Source organism: Protopterus annectens, chromosome 5.part0, assembly GCF_019279795.1.
Source record: "Protopterus annectens isolate FY-2018-M chromosome 5.part0, PAN1.0, whole genome shotgun sequence".
Classification (NCBI taxonomy): domain Eukaryota; kingdom Metazoa; phylum Chordata; order Ceratodontiformes; family Protopteridae; genus Protopterus; species Protopterus annectens.
Window position 1 is genome coordinate 670,802,985 of NC_056735.1, and position 21,680 is coordinate 670,824,664.

Consider the following 21,680-nt stretch of genomic DNA (forward strand, 5'->3'; position numbering starts at 1 on the left):
GGAAAACACTGGTCATATATTTCTATGGTTTAAAATGTGGACTATGCATAATATCAAAAAATGCAGGCAGGATCAAAGCAGTCTGAAGGCAAGATAGTGAAGAAACCATTTGCACCTTGCTGATACCCAGCCCCAAGGCAGCAAAACGTATTACGCCAGGGATGAACTTCCAATCTTTCAATCATCCAGGTTTTTCTTGAAAGATATCAGGGTGCCACTGTTTAGCATACAAAGGCAGAGATAGGATAACCACAAATAAGTAAATCTGTCCTTCTAATGTATACAAGTATTAAGTGGAGTTCTAGATCCCTGGTTAGAGATTTTTCAAGCTGTTTACCTTGCAGAGGTACAAGAAATCCAGTAGTATAAGATCTTTGATGGCATGAAATGCAAGACACAGATAAAGAGTTATGTACTTACCATAACTTGGCATCTGTGTTATTCTACGTCACTATTCATCACTCTTGGGTCTTGGATCTGAACCGACAACTTTATAGACCACTTCTAGGCTCGAGCTCCTCCCACTCCCATGACCCCTTGCTGCCCTCTATCCCCTCAAATCGAGTTTGCCCTATGCTAGGGAGCAGCTAATGAAGACCCTGACCACCAGACAGGACATCTCCACAACCTCTAGATCCCACAGGGCAGGGGAAGGAGGGAGGGACAGCGATGAATAGTGACATAGGATAACACAGATGCCAAGTTATGGTAAGTACATAACTCTTTACCTGATGTTATCCATGTCACCATTCCTCACTTTTGACTTAGACTCCCCAGCTACCCTAAATCCTGAGCGGCCTCATGGAAGGACATACTGAAGAACTGTGCAGCCAAAGGAAGCCCTGTTCCTGGAGATGATGTCAAGCTTGTAGTGACTGACACAAGTGTGAGGAGAAGATAAGGTGGCTGCCGCACAAATGTCATCTATGGAATGACAGGCAAGACAGGCAGCTGATGTAGCCACTGACCTAGTGGAATGAGCTCTCTGATTGGACCTAGTAAGGATAAGCCTTTGGATGAACAGACGAAGGAAATGCACATCAAAATCCCAAGGGAAATATTTATTTTGTTAACAACTGACCCTTCCTGTTGAGAGGATGCCACAAATAGCTGGTCAGACCTGCAGAAATCCTTTGTTCTATCCAAGCAAAATCGTAACAGCCTATGCACATCTAGCATATGCAAGAGAAATTTCCGTTTCTTAGAAAATTTGGGAAGAAAACTGGCAATTGAATTAACTGGTTTAGATTTGCTTCTGTGGCAACCTTGGGCATGAATAAAGGGTTAGTTCGCAGAGCCACTCCGTCTTTATGAAAAACCATGAAAGGCTGTTTGATAGACAGAGTCTGCAATTCTGAAACTCTTTCAGCTGAAGCTACAGCAAATAGAAAAGCAGTCTTCCATGACAAAAATTTATCACATGGGGCAACAGGCTCAAATGGACTCTGTGTGAGGGACTGCAGCTGAAAGGAAAGGTGCCAAGGACACCTTGCACAAGCGAGAGGAAAAGGTAGGCTTCTCGCAAACATGAAAGTTGGAAATAGCTGCCAACTGCACTTTAACAGAGAAGCTAGTGCCAGCCTCAAAGAGCAAAGACAAAAAAAGCAGGATTTCTGAAATGGAGGACGCAGCAGGATCCAGATTGCGCTGCTTAGCCCAAATAGAAAACACTTTCCACTTACTGGAGTAAACCTTTCTAGTGGAAGACTTCTTAGAGGCCAAGATAATGTTCTTGACAGAGGAAGCCAGCCTGGACTGTTTCAAGATAACAGGAAGTGGACAAACCATGCTGCCAATGGAGTGTCTGCAGGTTGGGAATCTAGAGCTAAGAGGGATGGGAAATCAGATCTGGAATGAGATCTATTACCCAAGGGTGGGGTACTTCAAAGGAGACTGTAGAAGGGGGAACCACACCTGCTGAGGCCAAAAAGGGGTGATAAGGATCAAGGTGGCCTTGAGGCAATGAGCTTTCTTAAGTACTCTGGGAAGAATAGGTATAGGAGGATAGAAGGCCAATCATGAACCACAGCGTCCCTGGGGGATTTCCCATCTGGGGAAATCAGGGTGAAATACCAGCTGCATTTGTGGTTGAGGGGGAAAGCAAACAGATCATAGCTCAGTTGATCCCAGTAAAGGAAGATCTCTTCTGCCACCAAAGGATTCAAGGACCACTCGTGAGGACTCAGTCTGCTAGTACGCTGGACTCTCTGGGGATATGCATTGCAAGGAGAAAGTGCCCCGAGGACATTGCCCATTCCCACACCCAAATAGCCTCACGACAAAGCAGATAAGAATGTGTGCCTCTCTGCATGTTGACGTACCACACAACAGCCATGTCTTTGTGTGAACTGCAATGGAACCTGGGGGGAGGCAGCCCTGAAAGGCTTTCAACTTGAGAAGGACTGCCCTCATTTCTAGAACACTGACATGCAGTTTGGTCTCTGTGGCAGGCCACATGTCTTGGACCATCTTTCCCTGAAAATACTCCCCCACCCCAACAGGGAAATGTCCGATGGCACTGGGGGGAGGAAGAGAGAAGGGTCTGCCTACAAGGAAGTCAGGAGACTGGATCCACCAAAGAAGATGCCTGCGCACTGGAGTGAGATGGATCGGTGTTGTCACTAGATGATACAGGGAGGACCACTAAACCGCTAGAGTCCACTGCAAAACTCTCATGTAGAACCTGGCTAACCGCACCAAATAGATGGCCGCCACCATGGACCCTAAGGCCCTGAGAATAAGGTGAGCCTGAGCATATGTCGGACCTAGAAGGCATTGGACATGGGTTCTGATGAGTTGTATGTGACAGAGAGGTAGCGCTGCAATCTCTAACGCAGTGTCCAACTTGATCCCGCTAAGTTGCAGTTTTTGGGATGGAATCTGGTTCGATTTGGGGAGATTCACTGTAATCACTAACTGGTCGAATAGTTGGGAGTAGGCACTGAAAGACAATGGTTCTTGGGAGCAGTGAGGAGCCAATCATCAAGGTATGGAAACATCTTGAATCCATGCAATCTCAGGTGAGCTGCAACCACTGCCATGCACTTGGTGAACACCTGGGGAGCTGTGGTGAAACCAAAGGGCAGTGTCCTCAACTGGTAGTGATTGGCCCCTACTCAAAAGCAGAGATGTCTACTGGAGTGCCTGTCTATTTTTATATGACAGCACGCATCCTGAAGATCCATGGAGCACATCCAATCATCCCTGTGTAACAGAGGCATGATGGACTGGACAGTGAACTTGGACTTCTTGACAGAGAGATTGAGTTTGCTGAGGTCCAAGATTGGACGCAGGTCTCCAGTCTTCTTTGGCACCAAAAAGAAGCAAGAGTAAGTTCTGCATTCTTGTTGCCCTGGGGGGGGGGGGGGGGGTAGTGGCAGCTACTACGACCGGATCGACTAGCATGCCTTTTGAAAAGGATTTGCTTGTCAAAAGGGGGACTGAGGAATCTGTGTGTTTGGGAACAGGCTCTACAGCATCTGGCTCCTTCCACACTCTGCTGGCAATAAGATCTACAAGTTCGTATGCAGGGGGGAACCTAGGAGGTGGACGGTCCATTCCCAAAAACCTTCAGAAAGAAGGAGTCCTCAGAAGATGGGGGAGGGAAGACCAACTGCCCTTAAGCTTAAGGATTTCCAAGATGTCCCCAAAAGAGACATCCTATGGCAGAGATCTGGAGGATCCGTCCCCTTCATCAAGGTCCATATACTCTGTGAGCGATTAAGCAGGGGAGTCCGGGTGTCTCCTCTTACATGATCTCTTCAGAAGAACCTCCCCCAGGGATGGCTCGGGAGAAGAGTCAGAAGAAGGGGGGGGGGCCCAATTGGGGCAACTCCCACCTGAAGGTTGGTTCGAGAGGACTGACCTGGGACAGGATGAGTGGGGTCCACTCGGAGGGGCTGGGATGGTCCCTGAAAGGCCAGGGAAGAAACACTGGGAGGAAAAAGTCCTCTCTACAACCTGGAAAGCTGAATGACCTGATGAAGCCCAGTCTGCACTCCTGACAGGAAAGCCCACCTGGGGAGAAGGACCAGGGCAGGCCAGTACCTCCTGGCCTACAGATAGTACCAGCCCCGAGCTGTGAAGGGCCAAAACACCAAGGGGAAGGGACCGATCCAAAAAATCAGGCCTGGAACCCCTGCCAAAGGACTCAGGGGTGACCGCTCGGGCCTGGGACTTTGCCTCCCCAGGGTGAGGTTGAGCAGAAGTAGTCAGGGACTTAGATGAGGGAAGAACGAAAAGGTCCCCAGTGACCCCCGTCTCCATCTTTGTGCGATCCAGGCCTAAAAGTCCAAAACCAACCTGGTCAGACAAGGAGAGGTTAACGAAGGGGAAAGTGACGGAACTCTGGCCAGATGAGCAGGGGATGTGAGAAGCCCCAACTCCATCTGAACGTTAAGAAAACACCACATCATCCTGTCCATATCAGAAGGGTGCAAACCCCTGGAGTATGTAGAGGAGGCAGAGGATCTGGCCGGGGATGGAAGTTGAGATCCTGAGGAGCTCCACTCTAAGGAATGACTCCTATGTTTGGAGGCAGAAGGGGAATGCCCCAAGACAGAACTGGAGGGAGAATCCTCTATAATAACAGTGGGTTCCGACCCTGATCTGACCACCTCAGATCAGACAGCAAGCAAGGATCCCAATGCTTGGACTCTTGGACTGACATGACTCAGATCCGAGGAAGCCGGATCCGAAGGCCTCGATCCAGTGACCTTGGATCTGGGAATGGACTGCCATGACCTTGAATCCAAGGGCCTTGGAGCAGAAGCTCTGGATCCATAGGATGAGTCACAGGGCCTAGGACCCAAGGGCATTGGATCCGACAGGGTCAAGACTGGAGCCGGATCTGAGGCACTAGAATCAGACAACCTCACCTTTTTTGAAGATGAAGACCCAGGGAGAGAGGAGGCCTTCCTTCTGTGCTCAGAGGCTGCAGACTTGGCATGGGACTGAGCCAAGTGACCCCCCTTGCACCAATCCTTTTAAAAGGTGTTTGTTTCTGCACTCTACCAAAGCCCTGGGCTTGAATGCAGCACAAATGTAGCATTCAACTTCCAGGTGGTCGACGCCCAAACAATAAAGACACGCCTCGTGCGAATCGGAAATAGGCATCTTCTGACCACATGAGAAACAGCTTTAAGTCAACTCACTTATTGGACATGGTGGGACAACTTGCAGCCAAAGGGACACGCAAAAACAGCCAGTAAGACAATCACAAGTCAGAACCGGGAAAGAAATCGATCTCACACAGAGACAAACACACACACACACACACACACACACACACACACACACACACACACACACACTAACCAAGTAGGAAACTATATACTTATCACCCAACAGCAACAGCAAGAAAATAACGGCCACTGTAAAAAAAGGGTGCCAACACACATAGGCAAAGAACTAACAACAAACAGAAGAGGAGGGACTAAAACTAATACTACTAAGAGCTACACTGCACATTAATAAGAAAATACAAGAACATTTCTGATAAAATGTTTAGGAATAAGACTACTTATCCCACACAGGAACTCAAGCCAAAAATCAGCATCTGGAGCTTAGCGCGGCTAATGAGACCTGAGAGGTTAGAGGGCAGCAAGGGATCATGGGAGTGGGAAGAGCTCGAGCCTAGAAGCCATCTATAAAGTTGTCGGCTCGGATTTGATGTCAGATCCAAGACCCAAGAGTGAGGAATAGCGACATGAACAACAGATCTCCTGTGTTGGATCCTATAAGAGACAAGAGTTTTTCTGGTTTCTTTTGTTAGTTAGAAAGGCCCCCAAAGGTTCCTAACTGTACAACATATGTGGCAAGGTGCATGCCATCAGGAAATATGCATCATCGTGTACTGTATTTAACAAGCTACTTTAAATACTAGTCATTCAAGTCTGTCCCTCAATACAGGGAAAGTAAAGGGCAGTCTAGTGGCACATAGGTAATGGATCTGACTGCAATGCTGGCAACACAGGTTTGAACTGTAGTCTAACTGTTAGGAGGCTGGCCCACAGTATGAAAAATTATTGGTTTGTAGGATATGCATTTTTAGGTGTCATATAAAGCTGTTCTCTACTTCTGATGAAGCATAACATCCAATGGAAAGAGAAACAATAAAAGTGGGGACTGTATGTGTAACGGAGAAAGGACATAAACTTACAATGAGCTTGAGTCAGCCTCACAGCAAAACACACTGCACATGCACTACTGACAGGAATGTGAATCAGAGTAACAAGGAAATACAACCACCCTTCAACCTTCTAATCCACAAACTGACAGGACTGCAGCTCACTACTTTGACTTCACTCCCACCTGTAAGAAAGTGGTTACGGACAAAGGTGCAATAGCAGATGATTAGCTAGGCAAGTGCAAGTCTGGGTGCAAAATGCAGGTAAAATACTGAGAAAAGGCAGTCTTTAAATGCAGAAGTTCTCTATTTTTCTTTATGTACTACATCCCAGTTTGTGCCTCAATTCTTCAAACGACAAACTACATTTTTATCCCTTGGCTGAAACACCTCTTTGAATCATCAATTAATGCCACAAGGCTTCACATGCTGTTTTCTATCTCTATACTCAATTGTTTACCCTCCAACTTCAGCTGCTCATCCAGAATTTTTATGATAACAATCCTCTGCAAAAGAAAGAGGTACATGTAGTAGATACAGGGATAAATAAACATAATCCTCAAGACAGACTGATAAAAACACATGCTACTGGCTTGTTCAACAAACATTTAGATTTATGAATACTTCTCCAACTGACAATTGTTTCTGCCTTTTAAAAGACCATATCATACAGCACTGTAATTCAGATTAGAAGAAAAATATAATTTTAAATTGGTTAAATGAATATAACTTTTTAAATGTTGAACCCGTTACAATAATTTCTTACTTTTCCTTCAACGTAGAAAAAATGCTGCTGTGTTAAATTACATATACGTATAAAACATTTCACCAGCCTTATAACAATATACATTTTACATAATTCCAAACACAGTTTAAAAATATATAATGCACAGTTCAATGTATGTTTCCAGACATCATTAATGTCATCAACTTATTTCAGTATTTTATAACATGTGTTTCCCAACCCAGTCATAAAATCCAGAGTACACAAGCAAAAAATAAACAGTCTAATTAAATATTATATACAGTAGCTGTAAGAGAATGTGAAATAATATGATTTTGGTTTGGTGACCTACTGTATCAGTACCGCTTCTAAGCATTTTACATAAAGTGCATTTTCTTTCATGGAAAAAATTTATTATTAAGAGTATCATTTACATTTAAAATCTGGTCTTGTTCTAACCCCCATTCACCCTCATCTTCCTCCCCAAGTTCTTTTTCAGAGTTATTACGGGCATTTTCATACATAAAGATCTGTTGGTCTACATGGGCTGGGGCCAGTCTGCTTCTTTTACCACTTACAACATTTGCGGAAGAGCTAAAAAGTCGCTCAGGGAAGATTCTTGTAGTAGGAATGCACCAGTACTTTTGAAGTACTTTTGGGAGAACAGGAAACAGTGCTAATCTATCTGACCACCATTTCAGTGGATCTCCATTTAGGCCAAGTACTTTTTGTGATTTAAAGTTGCTTAGCTCCTCAATGATTTGAGCACGCCACTCCTCCTGATCTTCATCTGCACCCGAATGGCAAAATATTTCTGCTAACATATTGTTGATATTACTAGAAGATGGGGGAGGTGATGAAGAAGTTCGTGGAAGTTTTTCAGGAGGCTCTTCAGAAAGCATTAAGTTCTTATCCTCAAGTATTGAAGAGTAGTCTTTGTCCTTCTCTAAAAAACTTTTTGCCTCTTCTAATACTCTGTTTTCTACCTGTGATCTTTCAAATACTGAAAGAAAGGGCAACTTTTTGTATCTAGGATCCAAAAATGTTGCAACGTTAAGAAACATATCTGTCTCAGGTGTCTGCTTGTAAGTTGAAGACAGCTCTTTAGCAATCACCTCTTTTGCCATACTGATTTCCTTTATATCACTGTCCCAGACTTTCACAGTAGTATTTAATAACATATGAAGAAGAGGTTTCACCATACTAATTGTAGGGTACTTAGATGTGGAAAGTAATTCAGCAACTTGTTTAAACGGCTGCAGTAAATCAATGAGGCCCTCTACAATACACCATTCTGTTGCTTCCAGCATCAAATGATGATTATTGCTGTCTTCAGCAAGTACAGCTGCAACAACAAACTGCTGTTCTTTTAGACGCTGTAGCATGGCAAGAGTGCTTCCCCACCAACCAATTCGATCACTTATCAACATGCATCGCAATGCACTTTGTACCTTCTGTTTTTCATTTAGCATATACATTGCTACTACAGACTGCTGAAAATACTCAACCACTTTCCGACATCGAGTCAGAAGATTAAACAGTTTTGGAAGCTGGAAGGCCTTTTGTATTCCTTGATTCATGGCATGTCCAAGACATGGCATATGCACAGGAAGATCAAGAAGTGAACATGCCTTTGTAATGTCTTTACTGTAATCTGTAGTGGCACCAAATGCTTTTGTATTGATTCCCCATTCAATAAAAGACTCATAAAGTGCACGTGTGAGTGCCTCAGCAGTATTTTCTTCAGGCACTTCAAAAGTTTTTAGACATCTGGATATAAAACTGAGGCCATTAGAAGTACTTGTTAAAGCATGAAGAGCGACTGTCGCATATAACCTGTTCTGATTTTCACTTTTCCATATATCAGTAGAAATGCCGCACCACAAAACTTCACTAAGCTCTTTAAGTACAATGGCCCGCAATAAATTATACTTTTCAGGAATTGCCTTTGTACAGAAATATTTCCTGTCAGGAAGCTCATATCTAGGATCAGCAGCTTTCAAAAGGGCCTTAAAAGTAGGTTCTTCAACAACAGAAGCTGGATACATACCTTCACAAATAAAGTTGATTACAGCGGTTGTTAATTCCTGGTGCTTTTTGTGCTCATAGCTATAGTTAGTTTTCATGATTAATGCATCATGAGCAACCTGTTGTGACATTTCTGGTCTCAGTTTTGAAAATGCTATAGCAAAAGCTTCCCTCATTTGCTCAGTGTTGCTTTTCACAAATTCACAAAACTCGTCTGGGTGATTTTTCTCAAGGTGGTAAGAAAGGTTGGAGGTATTGCCCGAATATGCAATTTGAGCCATGCAAATTCTGCAGTATATTTTCTTCCACTGTAAAATGCATCCCTCCGAATTAGTGTCAAATCCAAAATACTTCCAGACTTTGCTCTTAGCTCGAGGATGTGCAACCAGTTTAAGGTCCGAAGGTGAACTCTCTAGGGATCGAGGATGGGTTACCAGTTTAAGGTCGGAAGGTGAACTCTCTAGGGATCGAGGATGGGTAATCAGTTTAAGGTCTGAAGGTGAATTCTCTAGGGATCGAGGATGTGTAGCCAGTTTAAGGTCTGAAGGGACACTCTCAAAGCCCTTGCTTTCCATTTCTTCGTGGCCACAAACTGGCTTCCGCCATTAATGAGTACCTGCCAAAGGCAGTAAAATAAAGATATGGTGAGACAGTACAGGGCTAAAAACACTGTATTCAATAATCACTGCTTAAACAGAACACTGAATGACCTAGCCTTACCAAAGAAACTGCAATCAAAGCACATGAAGAGCGCAAAATGCACAATCATAAATAAATCCAAAAATATATATTTTTTAACAGATCATGCAGCATACAAACTGCAAGTGTGTGACTATGCTCACCCTATCTGTAGATGTTAAACTAGGGTTTCTGGAAATTAGCCTCAGGTGAATGTCTGCTTTCTGGTCAGACTTCCAGAACCTTTAAATTACCCACTGCACAGCTGGTTTCCTTCCCACAGCCACAGATGCTTAGTTATACACAGCAAAAAAAGGAAAGCAAATTGCATCATCTTCAAACCTATTTCAGCTGGAAGCCTACCAGCAAATGTCCCTTGTCATGAGGCTAAGAAAACACAATTTATCCCAAAATGCAAAATTCCTGCAGATGTTAATGGTTTTCCCATGCACCCAGCCTTCTTAGGTTGTGTGCTTGAAAAATTATTTGTGGGACCAAAAGACTGACACCCCCCACCTCAGAGACACAGTAACATAATAACCAAGCTTGCAATGCATGTCTTGCTCCTCCCACCTTTTGAACACTCAGAGGATGTGATGGAAAGCTCTCTGGAAAAAAGGGAGTAGTATGAGACAGCCTACAATGACACAACTACAGTGATGTTGAGTATACTCAAACAAGTGTACCATGATCATCATAGAAGTCATTGATGCAGTACAATTCCTTAGATATGGAAAGAGTACTTACTAAAACATTTATTGCCCCATAAGGCTAATGAGAGAGAGCCCTGCAGGACAGTGGAGGTGAAGCCTGCCCTGCTACTTGAATGAAGGCCCTACTCATACTGATTGTGAAAGGTGCAGATCATTGTTTACACAGCTGTCTCACAAACACTCAGAACAAATACAAATCAGGAAAAAGGCTGTTGTGGGTTCAGAATGGGCTCAGATTGGTCTTTCTCCATTTTCCATTGGATTCATAGCAAAAGGTGATACAGTTAGCTAGGCATTTAAACAGTATTTTATTGGAGACCTGCCTGCCATCAGATTAACTGAATTATTTGTTTTTTTCAGATAGGGATTTGATGCCTGTGAATATCCAACATGTACTAGATACTCTCTCATTTGTTCCAAGGATTAGTACAGAACCAGTGGCTGAAGAGTCTAGATAAATGCCAGATCAGAAAACACCTTTGGCAAGAAGGTTAGTTCCAAGGGTCACACTGTCTCTATAAAACACCATGTATCCTGTGCTTGAAGCTTAAAGAATGTTTTAGAGGAGGTAATGGCTACTAAAAACAGCTTTCCAGGACACAGCGTAGAAGCCACTGGCTGGGGTCAAAATAAACAAAAACCTTGTATATGTATTAAAAACATTTAACACACACATACACATATATGTAAATATATATATATATATATATATATATATATATATATATTAACACATACACACACATACACACACATATATATATATATATATATATATATATATATATATATATATATGGGTCTACTTTCATAGACCGAAATTACGAATCGCCAACATGAAAAAGTGCCGGACTAAGCTACCGACAACTGAATTCACTGAAACATCAATTTACCGACAAGCAATTAACCGACCAGTAGGAAATAATAATAATTATCTCCTAAGCAGCAAATATAGGTATTAATAGGCAGCTATGTATTGTATCAACATGCTTTCCTTACGTAAAGATGGCAGAGGGGTTAGAGTTAGCACCAGGAATTGTGGGGAATACTTACCATTGCATATTGTCGCAAAGAGGAAAAGAAATGTTGTACCTAGATGGATATCTCTACCATTTGGAGAGGAATTGACTCACTAGACGGTATTGGGGATGTAAGGAGAAGAAAGGACTACACTGTAAAGGTAGAGCTCTAAGCATTTCAGTACCGGAGGGTGAAATGTTATTGAAGTCTGTGGCACATAGTCATTCAGCAGATCCGACTGACATAGAACGGTATAATCTAAATACCGACATTAAACTGAGGGCAAAGTATAGTAGGGATAACCCGTGTTGTATAATAGATCTAGCAATGGCATCAACTTCATTAGAAGCTGTACATAGCTTACCTAGCCGTAAAGCCCTACTACAAACAATTGGCAGAGTACGGCGTAAACAAAATGTACTTGAAAAGTGTGATGAAGTCAGTTTGATGAATGTAAATGTTGCTGACTATCCGTTAAAAGCAGGTCAGTTCATTAGTAAACGCATGTGTGACAAAGCGACCAATACTGTAGTGTTTACATTTACCACAATTACCAATCTGCAAGACATGAGCTCTGCAAGCATCTGGTTGATGGACGGTACATATTTTAAAAAAGGAATTACGTGTCGACAGCTATACAGCATACATGGCATGGTAAAATGCGGTTCCTATAGCAAGGCTGTTCCATTGTTACATTGTATTATGAGTAAAAAGTCGCTAAAGTGCTACAATTATCTTTGGCACTCTGTACTCTACCTCCTCAGTGCAAATGGTTTGACAGTTAATGTAAAATATGTTTTGCGTGACTGAGATTGCAGCGCTTAAAAGTATAAGATTAAATCTGACGGGCGCTAAAAGCAAAGGCTGTCTGTTCCACTTTGGCCAAAATATTTGGCGAAAGGTACAGAGCCTTGGTTTGACAACTTTGTATAATAGTAATGCAGTGTTTCAGTTATCTGTAAAGTCACTTGTAGCCTTGGCATTTCTACAGGAGTCTGAGATTCCTGCAACATTTGAGCAGTTGAAAGTAAACTTCCCTGTTGAGGGACGAGACCTATTAAAGTACTTTTCTGATTGTTATGTTACTGGAAGACTACGTAAATTCAGTACAAGACTGTCTACTGCTATAAGGTTTCCCCCACTATTCCCTGTGGAGTTTTGGAATGTGTCTGAACTCAACGAACTGCATTTGCCTCGTACACAAAACTCGGTGGAGGCATGGCATAGACGTTTAAAGTGCATATTAGGTTCTCGTGACGGAGATCTGAATACACTAATGCATTGTTTGTGCAGGGAACAGGATAGAGTAGACGAACTTCGCATTCGAATGTCAACTGGCTTCCCTCCTTCACCAAAGAAAAGAAAATTGAAATGTAGACATGAACGGTTTATTACTGTTTTGAATAATCGGCAGGAATATACTGCAGTGGACTTCGTAACATCTATTGCTAGGTTACTGAAGGTGTAACTTGCTGCTAGTTATGTTGTGCGGTGTAATGCAGGGACTTTTCACATTAAATCGTAACTCAGATGAAGTACTACTCTGAATTACTGTCCTACATCCGTATTTGCTTTGAATTGTTGGAAGACTGCGTAGCGAGATTTGTTAGGAAGACTGTGCAGCGAGTTTTGTAAAGAATTTATTTATTTGGTACTAATGGGCGACTCTATATTTATTTGCCATTTTTGTTTCACCATGGTTATATCATTGGTTTATTAACGCGGATGTGGATTGGTGACGTTGGAAGGTATCGTTCAATGGATTTAACATATGCAGTATGTTAACTGCTGGTTATGTTGTGTTGTCGGTTAGACGGGAGTCGTGGACTTCAATGTCGGTTAATTTAGTTGTCGCCGAATAGAGTTGTCGGTGTTTTGGGGTCGCTGATTTCGGTGTCGGTAATTCGTAAGTTCGGTCTATGAAAGTAGACCCATATATATATATATATATATATATATATATATATATATATATATATATATATATATATATCCGTATACACGGTCCCCCTTTACAATCTCGAAATACTGAAATCTTGAATTTCCATCTTGAGACCATAAAGGTAAATTTTTAGAATAGCAAAAGTGCATAATTGTGAATTTGAATATCTCAAATTCGTGGTTATGGCTTTACGCTTTTTTACATGCGGTGTTTTGTGTGAATGGTGTACGGTGTGTGGATTTTGGTGCGATTTAAGGGGAGTGTTTTGTAAGGGATTTAGGAGGGAGTTTGAATGTATGAGAGTGTGTTTGTAAGTTGTACGTGTGGGTTAGGGTAGGCAGGTGAATGTATGAGCGTGTAAGTGTTGCTGTTTGTATATGTATGGTGTGTGTGTGTGTGTGTGTGTGTGTGTGTGTGTGTGTGTGTGTGTGTGTGTGTGTGTGTGTGTGTGTACGCGCGAGCAGGGGACTGTAGAAAGTCTGGGTGTGAGTTTGCTGTCTCTTCCTGTTTGTGCGATCTCTGAGTTAGTATATATAAGTAGGGGGCGCGGGGAGCACAGCCCCCCACATGGGGGGTGCAGGGCGATTTGCCCCCTTGCTTATATGCAGTGTAGGTGTGTTGGTTTGTGTTGTTTTGTGAATGTTTTGTTGTTTGATTTTTTGTAGTGTGGCTAGGATAGGTAGGATAGTGTATTTGTTGTGTGGTGTATGGTGTGTTTATGTTCATTATTTTGTATTTCACAGTTTTGGGTTTCGGGATTTTGAACGTTCAACTTTATGGTCTCGAGATACTGAAATTCGAGATTTCAGTATTTCGAGATTATAAAGGGGAACCACACACACATTTATTTACCAGGAAAATCTGACTTAGAACGAGACAATTTTCAGCGGAGGCCCGGGGAGAAATATATATAATGAAATCTCAAATTTCAGTATTTCGAACTTACAAAGCCGCAGACTCACATTATCGAAACCGGCAGAAGCGCGCGCGAAATTCAAAATACAGAAGCACGGATATTTTGAATTTCTGCTGTGTGTGTGTGTGTGTGTGTGTGTGTGTGTGTGTGTGTGTGTGTGTGTGTGTGTGTGTGTGTGTGTGTGTGTGTGTGTGTGTGTGTGTGTGTGCGTGTGAGTTTTGTTTGTGTTTCTGTTTCTGAGATCTCAGAGTTAAAATATATAAATGGGGGGGTGCATGGGGGCTTGCCCCCCTGCTTATATGTAGTTTAGATTAGTTTGTTTTATTGTGGGGGGGGGGAGTTGTGTGCTTATGTGTGTACTGTATGTGTAGCGTAATTACGGGATTTTGAATTTCGCAGTTGTGTGTTTTTGAATTTGTGAGTTGTGGTTGAATTTTTGGCTTTGTGGTTTCGAAATACTGAATTTCGAGATTTCAGTATTTTGAAATTACAAAGTGGACTCGTGTATATATCAAAAATATATATATTTTAATTTCTGCATGTACATATGTATGCGCATACATAGCAAGGGTGTGGAGTGGCATAGAAACTCCACTTCCAGGGCTTCAGGGTGGTGAAGCCCCTGCAAAAATACTATGAAGTATATGATAAACTGGCTCAGCTCCTCAGACACTGCAAACTTTAATATACCAAGAGAACGAAAAAACACATAATATTCCTGTACATGTAAACAGATAACTTAGCGCTTTCACCCACATACATAGTCAGGCATCATCAGAGTAAAAGAGTCCTTCATCTTTGTTGCATTTAAAGCTATTAGTTACAGACACGCCCCTCTAAGCAACCAACCCCAAGCAAACAACAATTTGTAAATTAAAGTCACAGTAAAACATTACTCCTATGCTTGTTTGAAAGCACAGTTACTTATAACTAGAAAAAATGTTGTTCAACTTAAAACACAAACATTTTAAAAAAATCTACATGTTAAACATGTTTGTATAAAAGTAGTAAATAAAATGATAAATAAAAAATCATAATGTAATGCTTAACATTCTTCAAACAAATGTAGATTTGTACTTTAAAATGCTAGAAACTGAAATGTGATCATTAATGCCTGGATGTCTAGATGCATCCAGCCTCAACTGCCAGATGCACTCCCTCATCTCAAGTAAAACTTTTAAGTCACCTCCTTTGTCATTAAATGGAATTCTGTCTATAACAAAAAACAGAAATCTCTTAAAATTAGGGCAACTCAGACTGTGCATATACAAGGCATTGTTAGTTCTTTTGTTCCTGATATCTCTTAAGTGTTCCAGGATTCTGAGCCTTAACTTAATTGTTGTTTTCCTAGCATAGAAAGTAGAACAGCTCAAACATGTAGCAATGTACACTACCATCTTAGTATTACAGTTACAGAATCCAGGACACCTGATAGTTTTATAGAAGCCTTGAACTGCCACATAAGGGCCATTATTAATAAACTTACATGTACTGCAAACTCCGCAATTACTCATTTTGGAGCTCCTATATGTCTCAATATTAGGTTCAGCTTCCATCAATTCTTTAAGGTTCCTACCCCTATTATATGTAAAAGTTGGGGTATTTCTTAATATACTTATAGTATCACTATCAAAAGAACTTTGCCAAGTATCCTTAATAATTCTAATAATTTGTCCTGCCTGTCCATTGTATGGCAAAATCATAGCCTGTTTTTTGTGTAGTGCATGGGACTCTAAAGCCAACACATTCCCCTCCTGAAATTCCTTTGTTAAGCCCCCATGCAAAATAGGTTTAAAGGATGTAATTCTCTTAGTTTCTATTTCTTTTCTAACTCTGGACAAAATTTCTTGTGGATAACCCCTTTCTGTAAACATAGCAGTCAAGCTGATCAGCTCAATGTTTAGCCGTTCATCCTCACTAATCAGCCTGGATAATCTGACCATTTGACCTTTGACCAGGTTCTTCTTGATATAGTGGGGATGACAACTATGGAAATGCAAGAAAAGTACAGTTTTGTACCTACCATAAATGTAGATGTCCGATAGGTATGCATCTGCAGTCATAACATATGGGTTGTCCTGCCTCAGGCAGCCCTTCGGTCGGCCGGATTCCAAAGTCTGGGTCTGGCCTCGGCTGATGTCGCACTTCACCCGACATCATAGCTCCTGGGGTATAAAGGCATCAGCCGACGCCATTTTCCTCAGTGTTTCTTGCCCCAGATGCCAGGTGCCCTCTAGGAAGGCTAAATTTGGATAAAAGTAGAAAATTCCAAACAGTAGAAATCAAAAAGTATATATACATATATACATACAAACAAATACATCATAATAGATTCCCCCAGCTAGCTAAGAGAGGGGCAAGTACCCTAGGAATACCTCAGTGGGGAAGGAGGGTGGGTAATCCTGACTGCAGATGCATACCTATCGGACATCTACATTTATGGTAGGTACAAAACTGTACTATGTCCTTCAAGGATGCATCTGCAGTCATAACATATGGGTAGAATACCATAGCCAAACTGGGGGAGGAGGCACTAAGATAATGATGGTGTAGTTAAGATCCCTTGTAAAACTGCAGTTGCAAAACCTGCTCGGGATCTGGAGTATAAAGGAAGATTGTAATGCTTGGCAAATGTATGCACGGAGCTCCAAGTAGCAGATTCTAAAATGTCCTTGGTAGCCACTCCTCGTAGGAAAGCTGTAGTGGTGGCTGTAGCTCTTGTGGAGTGAGGCCTGATATTTTCAGGAGTTGTCTTTCCATGAAAAGAGTAACAGAATCAAATGCAATTTCCTATCCATTTTGAAACTGTCCGTTTGGAAATTGCTTTTCCTTGCACTCCTGTTGCATATGCTACCAGAAGCTGGTCAGTTTTTCTGTTGGTCTTAGTTCTGTCCAGATAGTAGCGCAGTTGTCTGTGTACATCCAAGGTGTGCAGTAGTTTTTCCCCCCTGTTCTGTGGGTTAGGGAAGAACGTAGGTAAATGAATAGCTTGGTTCAAGGATACTCTGGATACCACCTTTGGCATGAAAGTAGGATTGGTTCTCAGAGACACTCTATCCTGGTGAAAGATAAGGAAAGGCTGCACTGCCATTAAGGCCTGTAACTCGGATACCCTTCTTGCTGAAGTGATTGCTAGAAGGAAGGCAGTTTTCCAAGATAAGAACTGTAAGTCTGCTGATGCTGCTGGTTCAAAAGGGGGAAGTGTCAATTTTTCCAGCACAAAATTGAGATCCCATGCAGGCAGAGGTGGTCTCCTTGGAGGTTTTACATTTTTGATCCCTCTTAGAAATTGTCTGAGGAGAGGTTGATAGAAGATAGGAGGATCCATGTTGTACTCTGCTGAAATTGCTGAAGCATGAATCTTAATGGAAGAATAGGACAGGCCATTGTGGAACAGTTCTGCTAAGTATTCTAGGATGTGTGCTAGGTTTGCCAATGTGACATCTGTTCCCTTTGATGCACTCCAAATGAGGAATCTCTTCCATTTGGCTGAGTATGTTTTCCTTGTGGAGGGTCTGCGAGCCTCCAGGATAATGTCCTTGACCCTCTGAGATAGAACAGGTTGGTTTTGCTTTATGCAATTTTCCAGGCAGTTAGCTGCAGTGTTTTCAAGTTTGGATGCAGGGTCTTGTAGTTGTTCTGTGTTAGAAGTAAAGGTCATAGAGGTAGAGGCCATGAGTTCGTCCGAGACATGCTTCTCAGTAGCAGGTACCAATGCTGCCTTGGCCAGTCTGGAGCAATCAGAATTACCTTTGGCTGTTCCTCCCTGATCTTCAGTAGAACTTTGTACATCAATGGGAGAGGTGGAAAGGCATAAACTGTCAGGTCCTTCCAGCTGAAAGAAAGGGAGTCCACCCTCCAGGCTTGTGGGTGGTATTCTCTTGAGCAGAATTTCTTCAGTTGGTAGTTGAGTGGGGAGGCGAACAGGTCTATCTCTGGCATTCCCCATGCCTTTGTTATGGTTTTGAAGATGTCTGGATGCAGCATCCATTCGTGAGCATCCGTGGTAGTTCTGCTTAATCTGTCTGCTAGTGAATTTTCTTTTCCTGGTACGAATCTGGCCTGCAATTGAATGTTGAGATTCAGGCCTAGGTTCCACAGATCCATTGCCATCCGGCATAGAGGGTAGGAATGCGTGCCTCCCTGTTTGTTGATGTACCACATGACTGTGGTATTGTCCGTCCTTATCAGCAGGTGTCCTTGCTGGAGGAATGATTTGAATGCCTCGATTGCATGCTTCACTGCCAGCATCTCCTATAGATTTATGTGTAGATTCAGCTGGTCTTGGGACCATAGGCCTTGGATACACTTGTCTTCCATGTGAGCCCCCCAGCCTAGGTCTGAGGCGTCCGTGGTGATGGTCTGCCTTGGTTGTGGTTTGTGGAAAGGCAACCCTCTGTTGGTCTGGCAGGCCTGAGCCCACCACAGGAATTCTTGTTTCAGGCATGGAATGATTGGTATCATGGTTTCTAGACTGCGTCTGTGTTGAGACCATACATTCCTTAGGTACCATTGTAATTTTCTCATATGCAGTCTGGCATGTGGGATCAAGATTATGCAGGATGCCATGTAACCCAGGGCCTGCAGGACTTTCCTTGCAGTAAGCTGAGTTTGTCTTGTCAATGTCATGAAGTAAACTGGAAGTTGCTTTTGTTTTTCTTCTGAGAGAAAAGCCATCTGAGTTATTGTGTCCAGTTCTGCACCCAAAAATGTTATCCTTTGGGATGGCACTAGTCTTGACTTCTGTATGTTGACTGTGTATCCCAAGGCTTGCAGCAGTTGTATGACATAGGTCAAATCCTTTATTATTTTTGTCTTGTTGTCCGCTTGTATTAGGCAGTCGTCCAGGTATGGGTAGATTTGAATTCCCTGAAGCCTGCAATGTGCAATTACTGATGCCAGGCATTTTGTGAATACTCTTGGCACTGTAGATAAGCCAAAGGGCAATGCTGAGAATTGATAATGCTCTGATCCTGCAAGAAATCTGAGGTGTCTTCTGCAATCTGGTCGTATGGGGACGTGCAGGTATGCCTCCTTGAGATCTAGAGTCACCAGCCAAGACTCCTTGCCCAACATGGGAAGAAGTTGCTGAAGGGTCAGCATCTTGAATTTTGGTACAATGAGATAGGTGTTCAGTGCGGACAAGTCGAGAATAGGCCTCCATTGAGTTTCCTTTCTTGGTACAAGGAATAGTCTGGAGTAAAATCCTTGGCCCTGTTCCATAGATGGTACCTTTTCTATTGCTCTCATCCTTAGTAAGTTGATGATTTGTTTTAGAGCCTCTGAATTCTGGCTTGATGGAAGGTTTGGCATTCTTCTCTTTTTTGGTAAAGTGTGGAAATGAAACCTGTAGCCTTTGTCTATTGTTTGCAAAGTCCATTTGTCTCCTGTAATGCAATGCCAGTTTTTTGAAAATAAAGCTAACTTTCCACCCAAGGGTGCTTCCAGTTGTTCCCTGGTAGGCGAAATCAGAGCCAAGTCATTGTGTCTGTCCTGTGGAAGTGGTTGCAGTCGTAGCTGTGGCGGCAGTCCTCTGGTTGTCAGGTTGCCACTGACGGCCCCTGTAGGCACCCCTTGATTGACCTCTGCCTCTTGGGCGTCTATTTCTGCCTCTCTGTGCTCTAGAGGTGTCTGGAAAGGACCAATTCTTTGAAGGCCAATTTCTGCTGAACCTCGGAGGTTGGACCTGCAGGAAATCCTTGACTGTTTGCACAGATTTTGCTTTTTCTTCCACTTTCTTGAGAACCTCCTGTGCAGGGGAGCCAAATAAACTTTGTTTCTCCATAGGGGCATCTAGGAGTTTTGACTTAACATGGTCTGGCAAGGATTGCTCTTTTAGCCAGGCATGCCTTCGAATCACTGCTCCAGTCATAGCTGATCTAAATGAAGCCTCCAGTGCATCATAGCCACATTTTAAGAAATGATTACTGACCTGCTGTGAGTTGTGTACCAAATCCTGAAGTGACTTACGGTCTAAAGGTTTAGGAGAGGAAAGCTTTTTATTCAGGTGATGTAACAAAAATTCCTGGTACTGTATCATGTGAAATTGACAGTTTAAAGCCCTATCAGAAAGAGTAGCAGATGTATAAACCTTTTTACCCCATCTCTCTAATGCTCTTGATTCTCTTTCAGAGGGTAGGGGTTTTTGGCAGAGGCAGCTGCAACACCCTTAGGGCCCTGAGAAATGGTTTCTGGGTCTGCAGCGTGGGCCTTATACAAGTGGAAGTGAGAATCCAGGACCCTGTAATATCTGTCAGGTTTGGCAGGGGCCGGGGGAAGAGAATCAGGGGCAGAACTGGCATCATTGTATGCATCATCAACAACTGATAGTACAGGTGGTATGGCTAAAGGCCTACGCTGTGGTAAGTGTAAAAAAGTCCTTAGCCTTTTCCTTGAATCAGAAAAATCCTGACCCTGCCACTGGAAGTGTTCCCTCATTGAGTGTAGAGTTTCCCCAAATGAAAATTCTTCTGGGGGAGAGGCAGAAGGAATGCAGTATTCCGCATCCGAATCCTCATAAGGTGAGTATGGTCCTTCCTGATGGTCTGATAACTCTGATCCATCCGAGGAATAGTCAGAGGAGAGAGGTTCAGGGGGTTCAGTCCTAGGCCTTTTTTCAGGAGGAGGTTGTGAGACCCTGTCTGGGTGAGGTTGGGATCCCCTGATCAGAGAAATAAGGTCCTCAGCAAGGCTAAGAATCTGAGAACTTGAGGAAGGTCTGTGAGAGGGAGCTTTAGATGGTAAGGCCTTGGAAAGTTTTGCTGCCTTAGCCCTGGAGAAGGCCTTAATAGACATAGAAGCAGGGGGTCTAGCTGCCCCACGTGCAGGAGTAGAGATGTCCAACGGAATGGTGTCGGACAATTCCTGTGTGCCTGCTTCTGCGGGATGAATATCTGTAGCCGACTCAGCCGGGGCCTGTGAGGCCTCGGTTGTCGGAGGCATGCTTTCGGCCGAAGGAAGAACCGAGGACTCTGTTTCAGCCGAAACCGAGACACTCGCGGTAGGCCTAACCGTGGTTTCAGCCGAAACCGCGGGCCGCGAGTGTCGGTCCTTTTCCTTGCGTTTTTTGGCTAAATGTGTAGTCGGAGTCTCCGACGGCATTTTATATGCAAAAGCGGGACCAAAAAACTCTTCAGCAAACTCCGACCGACGTCTAAGTGTCCGTCGGTTGAAGGAAGCACAGGCTAAACAAGCTGATACGTCGTGGTCTGGGCCTAAGCAAGGAAGGCAGTAAGAGTGGAAATCCTTATGAGGTATTTGTTTCCAACAAGTTAAACAATTATTTACTTTGTCTGACATCGGCTGAGGCAAGAAAGTCTCCAACGGGGTACTTAGCTTTTTTAGAAGTCTTCGGTAGCTGAAATCTCTGGATCTGACTGACCGGCACTTGCGAACAGCTTCTGCTTCGGGCACCGCGCAGCAAGAAAGACTAGGGAAAATGGCGTCGGCTGATGCCTTTATACCCCAGGAGCTATGACGTCGGGTGAAGTGCGACATCAGCCGAGGCCAGACCCAGACTTTGGAATCCGGCC

The 21,680-nt window shown here is 43.1% G+C and overlaps 1 protein-coding gene across 2 annotated transcripts in view; it reads right to left on the reverse strand.

Moving 5' to 3' along the window:
* Positions 1-6,720: 6,720 nt before the first annotated feature.
* ZBED1 (zinc finger BED-type containing 1) overlaps positions 6,721-21,680 on the reverse strand; it is a 152,854-nt gene continuing 137,894 nt past the window's right edge. For both annotated transcript variants that reach the window (XM_044072517.1, XM_044072518.1), the window contains one exon: positions 6,721-9,495. In XM_044072517.1, coding sequence (XP_043928452.1) covers positions 7,250-9,454 — 2,205 coding nt within the window. In that variant the 5' untranslated portion in view covers positions 9,455-9,495 and the 3' untranslated portion in view covers positions 6,721-7,249. The remainder of the gene's footprint in view (positions 9,496-21,680) is intronic.